This window comes from Natator depressus, chromosome 5 (genome assembly GCF_965152275.1).
Source record: "Natator depressus isolate rNatDep1 chromosome 5, rNatDep2.hap1, whole genome shotgun sequence".
Classification (NCBI taxonomy): Eukaryota; Metazoa; Chordata; order Testudines; family Cheloniidae; genus Natator; species Natator depressus.
In genome coordinates, this window is record NC_134238.1 from 100,211,158 (window position 1) to 100,223,504 (window position 12,347).

General features: G+C 34.2%; 1 protein-coding gene across 3 annotated transcripts in view; it reads right to left on the reverse strand.

Moving 5' to 3' along the window:
• Positions 1 to 371: 371 nt before the first annotated feature.
• The window catches only part of RFX3 (regulatory factor X3), a 228,589-nt gene continuing 216,613 nt past the window's right edge, over positions 372 to 12,347 (reverse strand). For all 3 annotated transcript variants that reach the window (XM_074953307.1, XM_074953305.1, XM_074953306.1), the window contains 3 exons: positions 11,310 to 11,463; positions 8,168 to 8,210; positions 372 to 5,619 (listed from right to left, as the gene is read on the reverse strand). In XM_074953307.1, coding sequence (XP_074809408.1) covers positions 5,381 to 5,619; positions 8,168 to 8,210; positions 11,310 to 11,463 — 436 coding nt within the window. In that variant the 3' untranslated portion in view covers positions 372 to 5,380. The remainder of the gene's footprint in view (positions 5,620 to 8,167; positions 8,211 to 11,309; positions 11,464 to 12,347) is intronic.

Sequence of the window (12,347 nt, forward strand, 5' to 3'; positions counted from 1 at the left end):
ATGAATAAAAAATTGTTAAATTAAAACCCTTTGAGTATTGCATTTGTTTTAATTAATTATGCATGAATTTGCATTGTTTATCTGACTAAAAAAAAGTTTACAACATATCTGCACTACACTACTGATGTAATTCCACTAAACATCTTAATATGAGACTTTTTTGCACTCAGCTAGACTAAAGCAAGCACAGCTGCAGATAATGGTGATCACTGGTTGATACTGCAGGGAACCAGTACAATATCTACAATATTCTCATATAGTAAGGTGACATTTAGAACTATTTTTTTCAGAGTCTCCACCCACTTCTAAATTTGTGCCCTTATTTTTGTATGCACAATTTATTTGTGAGAAAAAAGGTGTTTTTTCAGATGCCAAAATGCAGATGCAAATTTATAGGTTTTTTTTTTTTTTTTTTTAATTCTGACACTCAGTAAGGGCCATCCAAAAGTGCTTTCACAGATGAACTTGAACCAAGTGCCTCTATCTTCTTTGTTATCCATATGCCATTTCACAGTGACAAAATGTTGAAGTGGTATAAATAAAATTATGTTCTTTTTGCAATTGTTTATGCAAAAGATTGTGCAGAAAATTTAACTGCAAACATCTCAAATGTCCTGCAAAATTCATCCTTACTTATTATGACAGTTTTGTTCTGTTTTTATTCCTAAAGATTTCCATTTACAGTACTGGTGCTTTCCAATGCTACCCTAATGAGATTTTCAAAATAGTCTAAAAATAACCCTTTTTGCTAAATTCCCACCTTTTAAAGGCATTTTAAGTACTTCACAACTTGTATCTATAGGACCATATATTTGACTCCTTCATTAAATATTTATGGAATTATGAAACTAAAGGAGCTGAAGTACTGTTTTGCTGTAGACAGTACACATAGATGGCAGTATATATTTTAGCCTAAATCAATCAAGCCTTCTACAACAATTGAAAAGTCTACATAGTATGCAAGCATTTACTTTAGAAAAAAACATTTGTTGCAACATAACCAGACACTTAGATGTATACAATATCTTCAGTAGACTAATAATTAAATTACCTGAAAAGATTTTCCCCTTATCATGTGACTTACAATGCTCAAAGGGTTAATGCAAGGCATTACATCAAATTAATTTTCTAATACTAGAAATAAGCACTGTGTTTATGCTTCTATTCCAGTTTTTTAAAATCACCAAATAAAGTATCAGAGATACTATAATTCCATTCATTGACTTATCTTAACCATGTACACAGAGGTTGTCCTGTTCCACAGAGACAAGGGCCCAATTTTCCGGAATTAGTACTGCTTTCCCAAATTAATATTTCAAATTCTAAAATTACTGTCAAAAATGAGTTCTAATATTACAGAGTTTATTGATTTCTTTTTATGGCTATAAATGATTTTTTTGTTCTGTGAAACCACTTCTCTAAATGAAACAACTGCAATCCATTTTAAACTAATATACGTGTTTTCCTAAACAGTGCAGATGACATCTGGTAAGAACCACAAAGATATCAGATACGGTCTTCAAATGAAAATAATTTGAACATAGCAGTGTTTCAGACATTTAAAAATACCTCGTTTTAAATTAAACAAATTTGTATATAGACCTATACATTCCTGAATGACAATACACCAGCATTTTATTGATTTTACCCATTTGTGAAACTCAAGGCAGTAATGTTGCACATCGCTTATTTTGTAGGTAAACAATTTTAAAACTATTCTCCAGATGTTGTGTAAGGAATATTATCTAAACAAAGATGCATTAAACATGCTACAGTACAAGAGTAAGCACAAAAAGAATAGCAAGTTGGAGAGACAAAAAGTAATTTTAAATCTAGTGTACAATGAGAGACATGAAAAAGTACCAACAATTTTGCATACATATAAAAACTTGTGAAAATTGGGCCCCATGTTTTGAGAAAGTGGATCAACAATACCCCCCACATTGCTCACTGCATTATTTGTGCTAAAGGGGGAGGGGGATATTTTAAAAATAATTATTCTGAAATCAGTGTCTGGATCAGATAAAATCCACAAATCACATAGGCACTGACCCTGCAATTTGTAGCATGTCGGCAAACTGCTGCAGCCCCACAGAGCACCAATGAAATTAGTGGGCTTAAGGGTTGGCACTTAAGTCTAGCCACATACTACATGATGCAGAACTGGGAACACGGTTTTAAATCTCTGTTTTTACCAAAAATCATTAACCCTTCCCATATATTAATAAATAGCAAAAGTGTGCAAATTGATTGATTATATATATAGTGTTTGATTTATTACAACTCCATTAAATGTAAAAAACCAAAACCAAACCCACAAACACCACCCAAACGTGTAAATATACACAGTATTTTACTTCATTAAAGGAGAGATCTTGTAAGAAAGTGATGGAAATGTTATTTAAAATTGACACTATAATCGAATTATAAACATGGGAATACAAACTATTTCATTCAATTAACTGAACATGCCATGATTCCAATTAATTTTGATAAAAAACACTCTTTTTCAGAAAGAAAAGGAGTAGATCACCTCTAGTTAATTAAGATTTCTGGCATGTTAGATTCTCAGATTCATCTAACGTTCTAGTTTTCATCTAAGGCATAAAAATTATTGTTGGTTCAAACTGTGAAATACATTCCATTTTTGTATTTACTCTTATTTTTTGCACTGTGGGAACAGTGAACAACTGGGGGGAGAAGATGAATCATGGAGGGCTTACAGGCTCCACCTCTGATAGCAATCCAAATTTGCATGTTACAATCACACTTTTCTCTCAGCATGAGCAAATCCAACATTAAAACAATACAGGACAAGGAAAAGAAAACATTTAAAGTTTGCCAACACAAAAGATGAAACCAGTAAATATATCTGGTCCAATTCAGAACGTCAGTATTAAAGCATTAAAAGAAACGATGTTGAAAATGGAAAATATTTTGTTATTTTTATATTTAATTTAACCTGTAAACAGTTCATAATGCACAATGAAGGGGAATAAATATTTATCACAGCTTAGTTTTTTTTTTAATGAGGGGTGCAGACATGCTCTTTTGGATGGAAAAAAAATCAGGACACGCAAATAATATCTGGGTGAACAAAATCTATGAAACTTAGAGCTTGCATAAATTTCAAATACTGTAAATGACATAAACCCTATCTTGCACTCTCTACTCAGGGAAAACACCCATTGACTGGTGCGAGCTGTAGAGCATGTAAAATCGGGCCCCAAATTCTGAAAAGTACAACTCTAAACAATTTATACTTATTTTATACATTAAAAATGTTTACTAGTGTATTAAGAAAATTTACTTGATCTGTATCAGTTCTTGGAGCATATGAAAACTCTAGCAAGAAAGATGTATACTATAAATATACTGTTCATCTCACATGCTGTTCAGCCATTTGGTACAGGTAAAAAAGATCAGTCCAAAGACACACTAAATAAACCAGACTAAATAACTCGTTAGGTTTTTTTCCAACCGGCCCTCTCAATAAAACTGAAATGTTTGTGTGTGTACTTTCCTTCATTTTTGGCTTTTTTGCTTGCTTGTTTATTTCCACTATTAGAACTGAGTAGATTTGTGTGCCTGTTTTAAAAATAATGAAATGTATAAAATAATCACACATGCCTGTGAGATGTTTCATGTCAATTAAAATGGGATGTACACACATTCTCTATGATTTAGCCATTAAACATAATTGCAGACTGACACCCCACCACACATACAAATTGAAAACATGCTCTGCATTAAGTACCTGCTCATTTTGTTTACTTTCTAAAATTAAAAGTAGACAAGGGTTTAGAAAATATATAACCATGCTTGGGGCTGGGGTAACCTACTTTGTTAACATTTGAAGTTGGCATTAAAGCTAGTTTTGCTTTCCAGATCCCCAAGCATATCTCATTTGTAATAAAGTGAAATTCAGCTAGAAACAAGAAAAAATAGGTTTATTGTCACTCTAAGAGGGATATTAACACCATTTAGTAATAAAAAATTTCCTTTATTTCTTTGAAGAATATGTAACCTGCCCTTACTTCTTAGGGAATTTGAAAATGACAGGCACACCTTGCTGAATGAATTTAAGAGTTATTAATAACAAAAAGTACTAAATCTTAGCTTCAGTTCTGTTTAAGGCACCATGTAATAGCCGAGGTACAATGATCCCTGATGTACATTCTTAAATGGCAATGGTCCATCTAGCCACCTATTCAAATTCTACACAATTGGGAATAAGTACAAATGAGGTGTGCCAGTTACACTGCCTTATTTAATTTTTGTAAAAATTTAAATCCACTTACTTTAAGAACTAGGAAATATTTTTGAAGTAAATATGATGCAGGTTGCTACATTCCTTGCATTCTATAAGTTATCTTTTATAAGAGCAGCAGATTGAACTACTAGTAGGAAAAAGACCTGGAATAGAAGAAAGTCATCCAGATGGAATGGTTTCCTGTATGTCCAGTTCAGCATAAGTAGCACATACACTTAAAAAAATCAAGTCACTTCTTTTTCAACTTCAGTATCTATCTACTACAGTCCCACTTAACAGCTGAAAGCATCTGTGCAGTGGTCTCAAATATAGAATCAGTAGTCTTCAAACAGAGGAACTGGTATGCAAACAAAATGTAAAACTGATGGTTTCAATGGAAGCTTGCATTGTTTACATGATGGTCTGATAATTATGTACATTTATTATGCACACATTACCATTCTCTCATTTAGTCTGCATTCATGAATGCAGAAAACACAACTCTTCCTTAGATAAAGAAAACAATAGATCTTCTCAACCTTCCAGCATTATAATAAAAATTCCTAAAACTTTCCCACTGAATGCTCAGAAATGTGATCAAAATAGTAGTGTCTTCTAGTTCTGTCCAATGAAAAGCACCTTTTTATGACAAATTTGATGCATCTGCTGTCAAATGAATATGCCTCCAGTGTAAATCAAAGAAAATATTTCTTTTGATATTTCACAGAAGTGCATCTAATTAAAAAACTATGTATATTAAATCATCACCATAACTAACAATTAACATTAACATATTTTAAAAAACTATGAAAAAATTAAATTACTTTAATTATAAGATGACAAAAACATTAATAGTAAGCTTTGCAAAATCCTTCTTGACATGTGAAACTAAGAAAACTCTTAATATTGAGTGACCAATGTAAAATGACTTTGTTTACAAAAAATTTTTTTTTAAACAGATCTGGCAAAATACATACACCCATTCCATTTCACAACTCCAACAAAGGTAACGTTCAACAAAGCTAAAATTTGACAACAGTCGCCTTCAGACTTATTCTCGTTTTTTCATATTAAGCCCAACATCAACAGGGCTAATGTAATCTGGGGGGAAAAAAGCTTTAATATTTGTTAGACTGCAGTATATGTATTTCCAGTAGCACTGCATTGTCTGATAGTCTGAGTACTTGTGACAATGTGCTCATTGTGAAGTGGGGTCAGGAGGTTCTGCTGTACTCCACTCTCTAGTACTGGCTGCATGCAGCCCACCTGAAATGCCTGGGTTAGCTCAGTTTTCTCTCTCTTGGCTTGTGGCTCTCCAGATTCCTCTAGCTCTTCATCTATTTCGCTTTCAACTTCACTGCCCTCATCTGCACAAACAAACAACCATGAAACTAGCACACAGTGAAAAAAAATCTAAATACTGTGAATTACTAAGGCTTTTATTTTGCAAATAACACATAAGATATGAAAAACAGAAATCTAGCTACCTGAGAAGGTATAAACTGAAAATTGAGATTTTACTGGGAAATTGTCAGTGCATAATGTGAGATTCATGTGTTCAATGAACTCTCAGCTTCAAATATTATAGTACACATTCTTAATATTGCAATTGCTTTTTGCCACTTCAAGCCAGCTCAAACAAATATAATAGTGTCACTAAAATAACAATAACTTTGTACTTATATAATGTCTTTCGTCTGCAGAATTTAACACGAACAGAGATGAAGAGAAGCTAAGTGACTTGCCCAAGATCACAGAGCAAGCCAGTGGGAAAGAAGAGAACAGAGGCCAAATTTGCTGATTCCAAGGCTCTACTTAGAGGACCTAGAAATTTACCTACTCTCTATTATACTTCTAACTATTTAAAAAGCTAGTTATTTGGCAAAGTGCTTGACAAACAATGGACCCAATTTTGCAGTCCTTACTCAGAGAAAACTCTTACAGACTATCTACACACAAATGTGTATAGATTCACACACCAGCATGTAGCCAGTTTTGGGGTGGGATTTTGAATACCTACTAATGTATAAACAATCAGCCCTTTTAAAAGATTTTCTTATTAGAGGCCATATCTACAGCATCCTGTAATCATTTGATACTGAAACATACTGTAGATATTATAGACCACTCATTCAGAAGACTATCAGAATCTAGTTTTAGGTTCTGTGCTACTATATTTTAGGGCTGTCAATTAATTGCAGTTAACTCACATGATTAACTCAAAATTAATTGTGATTAATCGTACTGTTAAACAATAGAATACCAATTGAAATGTATTAAATATTTTTGGATGTTTTCTACATTTTCAAATATATTGACTTTAATTACAACACAGAATACAAAGTGTACAGTGCTCACTTTATATTTATTTTTTATTACAAATATTTGCACTGTAAAAAAACAAAAGAAATAGTATTTTTCAAATTCACCTAATACAAGTACTGAAGTACAATCTCTTTATCATGAAAGTCGAACTTACAAATGTAGAATTATGTACAAAAAAATAACTGCATTAAAAATAAATCAGTGTAAAACTTTAGAGCCTACAAGTCCACTCTGTCCTACTTCAGCCAATCGCTCAGACAAACAAGTTTGGTTAAAATTTGCAGGAGATAATGCTGCCTGCTTCTTGTTTTCAATGTCACTTGAAAATGAGAACAAGCGTTCACATGGCACTTTTGTAGTCGGCGTTGCAAGGTATTTACGTGTCAGATATGCTAAACATTTGTATGCCCCTTCATTCTCTGGCCACCATTCCAGAGGACATGCTTCCACGCTGATGATGCTCATTAAAAAATAATGTGTTAATTACACTTGTGACTAAACTCCTTGGGGGAGAATTGTATATATCCTGTTCTGTTTTTCCTGCATTCTGCTATATATTTCATGTCATAGCAGTCTCAGATGATGACCCAGCTCATGTTCATTTTAAGAAACACTTTCACAGCAGATTTGACAAAACGCAAAGAAGGTACCAATGTGAGATTTCTAAAAATAGCTACAGCACTCGACCCAAGGTTTAAGAATCTGAAGTGTCGTCCAAAACCTGAGAGGGATGAGGTGTAGAGCATGCTTTCAGAAGTCTTAAAAGAGCAACACTCAGATACGGAAACTACAGAACCTGAACACCAAAAAAGAAAATCAACCTTCTGCTGGTGGCATCTGACTCAGAGGATGAAAATGAACATGCATCATTCCACACTGCTTTGGATCGAGCAGAACCAGTCATCAGCATGGACGCATGTCCTCTGGAATGGTGGTTGAAGCATGAAGGGACATATGAATTTTAGGGCATCTGGCACGTAACTATCTTGCAGTGCTGGCTACAACAATGCCATGTGAATGCCTGTTCTCACTTTCAGGTGACATTGTAAACAAGAAGTGGACAGCAGTATCTCCTGCAAATTGTAACTAAACTTGTTTGTCTGAGATTGGCTGAAGTAGTACTGAGTGGACTTGCAGGCTCTAAAATTTTACATTGTTTTATTTCTGAATGCAGTTTTTTGTACATAATTCTACATTTGTAAGTTCAACTTTCATGATAAAGAGATTGCACTATAGTATTTGTATTGGGAGAATTGAAAAATACTATTTCTTTTGTTTTTTTACAGTGCAAATACTTGTAATAAAAAAAATATAAAGTGAGCACTGTACACTTTTTATTCTGTGTTGTAATTGAAATCAATATATCTGAAAATGTAGAAAACATCCAAAAGTATTTAAATAAATGGTACTATTCTATTATTGTTTAAGTGTGATTAATGGTGATTAATTTTTTTAATCGCGTAATTAATGGTGATTAATTTTTTTAATCACGTGACAGCCCTACTATATTTCCATAATATTAAGATTTGTCTTGCTCCAGATAATACTAGTTTTATAAAGAATTATATGTTCAAGAGATTAAGTACTTACCTTTATCCATATTTCCAGGGGAAGCAGCATTTAAGTCGCCAAACTGCAAAATAATAAATATTCTTGGCTAGTCTTAAAATCCATACTGCACATCCTATTTAAATATCAAATAAAATGGTGATGTAGTCCATCCTTTTTATCATGCAGTTAGAAAATTATTTGCAATTTAATTCACCAATTTTTTAAAACAGTTACAGTCAAATACCTGCTTTGCTGCCGTGGTGCAAAAACAGCAAGAAAAACCTTTGTTTTTTGACTGGTCCACCTTAATCTGAACAATTCTGATTCTATATTGCAGCGACCAGGAAACTTTTAAACCAAGTTATCAAAATTAAGATGTGTGACAGCGTATTTTAGAAAAGACACAGTGAGGCTAGACATGTACCAGTTGTGAAAAAAAAAATAGTTGCCACAATTGGTAGATGAATGACCTTGACATAAGACTGGTTTTTCTTTTTGGTGATTTTTAAATACAGTCTTTCTACTGACCAAAAAGGAAGAATATGTAGAGGTGGGGAATGACAGGGTGCAGAAAATCAGAGAGACTTTCACTGAGTACAGTAGTTCATTTTCCATTCCCACTAAGATACATTTTACCATGGTTTACAATAAGGAAATAACATCAAAGCTAAAATAAAAAGCCCCGGCAATGAAAATGGTGAAACTAATTAAAAACTGAAGTTAAAATCCTGATTAAAATAATTATCTGACATCTTTGTCAGGATCCTTGCCTGTTCTGAGTGTAAGCTCTTTGAGTAAGATATTCCTGCATCGTACAGTTTAGAAAATATTTTTGGTGCCTATGATGTGCTGCCAATATTTAAACAAAAAGCTTCCACAAAATTTACCCTTAAGACCTTGTTTGTAATAGAGAAATTTGCACCCATGTCACTACATCAATGACACTAGTGCACACACCTAATGTAAATGCATTGAACCAGTGCAAGTGTGCTCACCACAGCTGTATGTGGTGAATCCTTGTCCATCTGGCTTGAAGAAAAGGGGTTCCCCCTCCTACAGTGGACAGTAGAGGGGGAAAGTTTACACAGATAGAGCAGGGAAGAGCAGAAAGCAGCTATACCAGGTTGGGGGTGGGTGGCACATCAGAACATATACAAGCATAAGAACGGCCACACTGGGTCAGACCAAAGGTCCATCTACCTCAGTATCCTGTCTTCCAACAGTGGCCAATGCCAGGTTCCGCAGAGGGAATGAACAGAACAGGTACCTTACTGGGTACCCAAGTTATTTGGGAAGGATGAGGTACACTATCTAACAGGGGAGCAGACTATTTTTGTCCAGTATTTAGGAAGGAATCAGTAAATATCTGGGAACCCGGAGTGGGATGTGTGGGAGGCAGACAAGCTTAATTGCCTGTGCCTCCTTGTGGCAGATGGCCAGCGCAGGTACTTGTTACAGAGGGGATACAGTTATCAGATGAAATGGACTGGGAAAGGATTTGAAGGAAAGCATTCCTTAAATGAGCTGAGGAAAAGAACTGGGGGCTCCTACATCTGGTACAGGAGGGTGCTGAGTCCCCCTCCTTTTCTAGCCCTTTTTACCTCATGCAAGGGGAGGGTGGCTGGATTTCAGCAACGGGATGGCCAGGACCAGGTTGGAGATTATCTGGCAAATGATGATGACCTGCACTGTACAATTTTATTGCTGGATATTCCCAGATATTTGAGATGACAGAGTTGCAGTCTAAATAATATCAATTGTCTCGTTTTCTTCCAGTGTGGCCAAATAGTCGGGGTTTACATCAGGTGTATCTTATTCTGGTAATTATCTGATTTATGCAAACTAACTAAATGCAATGTTGTCTACCAGCCACCCACACCACCTGGAAAACAATCCTCCAGTTCCATCCCTTTTTTGAATGAGAAACTGCAGAACAAAATCTGACCTATAATTCTCAGGTAAGAACAACATATATTTATTTAATATATTTCTAACATTACTTGGCTTCATTCGGTCAAAAATACAGAAAGAATTAGCCTTCCTTTTGCTATATCATCCAAAACCAGGAATTGCACAGATACATAAATGGCATAAATAAAAAAATAGTTAACCACTTTACCCCCAAAACTCAAAACAGTTTTGGGCTGGTTCTTATTTGAGCTATAGAAGTTTGCCAGTCCTCAATTTATACCAGACCATTATTGAAACCCTCATGCTAAACACCTCACAGTTAGCAAATTCTATTTCAATTAAAAAGACAGAAATATAGCAACTCTACATTTTGACATATTCCTTACTATACATACATTATAATGGGGAAACACTGCAATTTTTTAAAAAAGTCAGTATTGGATATAAATATCTGAATGGTTAGCAGGTGACTACTCAGAATGATTTATTTTTCTAAATTGTGTGATGCCGTATTATGTTGTATTAAGACACCACAAATTAAGCTAACAGTATATGGCACTTCCCTAACCTCTATTAAAGTAAAACATTTATGGATAATATTAAATAAGTCTTGAAGAAAGAATGCTATATGATGTCAACTTAAGTTGTGAGTTGACTTAACAATGCAATAGACATAATGTGATGATTCCATGGTATAAAAACCACCACATTTCAGTTAGATTAGCCACCTGCTAACTATATGGGTCCCAATCCAGCAACCACCTATGTATGGGCTTTACTTTATGTACATGAATAGTACCAGTGAAGCCAAAAGGACTAGTTGTGTGTAAAATCAAGGAAATGTAAGTGTTTGCACAATGGAATCTGAGACATTTATATCTAATCCAAATTATTTATTTCAGATTTTCAGTATATTATGCAAATGTTTAAGGAAATTAATTCTTACTTTCTGCGGATAGTTCACTGAAAAGAAGAGTTTCCAACTACAGGTTTCTTTTGCAATTTTTATAGAGTCCTGAGTTATGAGTGCTCAATAACTCTGCAAATCAGGCAACTTTATTTAGTTGCCTAAACGTGGATTAAGATTACCTAACTTTGGGCACCCAAGTTTGAAAATGTTGCTCTATTTCAAACCCAGTCCAAACCTTATGCCTACAGCAGTTTTATTAAACTCTTCCCACATTTAATTAGAAATTACAGACACTTTGTAAAGGTATATTCCAAATTCATCTCTAAATCAACCAGTCAAGTCTCTTGCATATTATCTTACCTCTCCCATAACTGCTATAGGTGTTTCTCCTGTTGCCTGAGCAACACGATGTTCTACTAAGTAAAACATGTACTCATCATAAAGCAGGCGGATCAGATGAAAAGAGCCAAAACTAGCAGCACTGCGCAAAGTTAAGTCTCGAATAACCATTGAGCTGTTTAAAAATGAAAAAGATATATACATAAAATAAATATTAAAATTACCCCATATTTACAATTACATGACTTATCCATATGGAGAATTAACTCAGAGAAGAATCTTCTGCAGTTAACATTATCCACAGACACAAAACTCCTGAGTTATGGGGTTTTTGGGGTGCAATGTCAAGGAAACCAATGCAGGAAAGATATTAGAAACGATTATTTGCCTGAATACTCCAGAATCTATATACCATACCTTGCTCTGCAAATATGGATTATTTTGGCACAGACCCATCCCAAACATTTCTCAAAAGTTAAATAGAGTAGGTGAATTTGCATTTTTATATTATACTATTTTCAGAGAAGTCACTTTACAGGTAAACAACCTTCCTCTTTCTCTGAAATTATCATCTTTGAGACCACACTCCTAGAATCTAGGAGCCAGATTTTCAAAAGTGTATTTCTTTATGCATGCACACCTTTCGATGCATTGGTTTTGAATCATCCTAATTTGGGGGCACACATTAAAGGTTACATGCACATCAGTTAGGCACATGCAAAAATCAGTCCTTTGAAAAACTGGCATTAAAATACAAGAAAGAGTCTTCCACTTGAATCTTAAATAAAAAACATTGGATTATAATTATTCTAGTTTAAACAAAGATCTGAAAGTACAAAAGAAAATATGCCTTTCAGCTATACCATCATTGGTGCCAAAACTGCAACACAATGGTACGGATTTCTGATTGATACAATTTTTAAAGCTGGTCACGTAAGTTGTGCCAATAAGTTAGCAGGTATACCTGTTGTATGTACAAATGCAGGTTTTGTTTGAAAAACTCCACAATATTAAAGACTCATGAAACAGATACTATAATGGATCATCTTTAAAAAATTA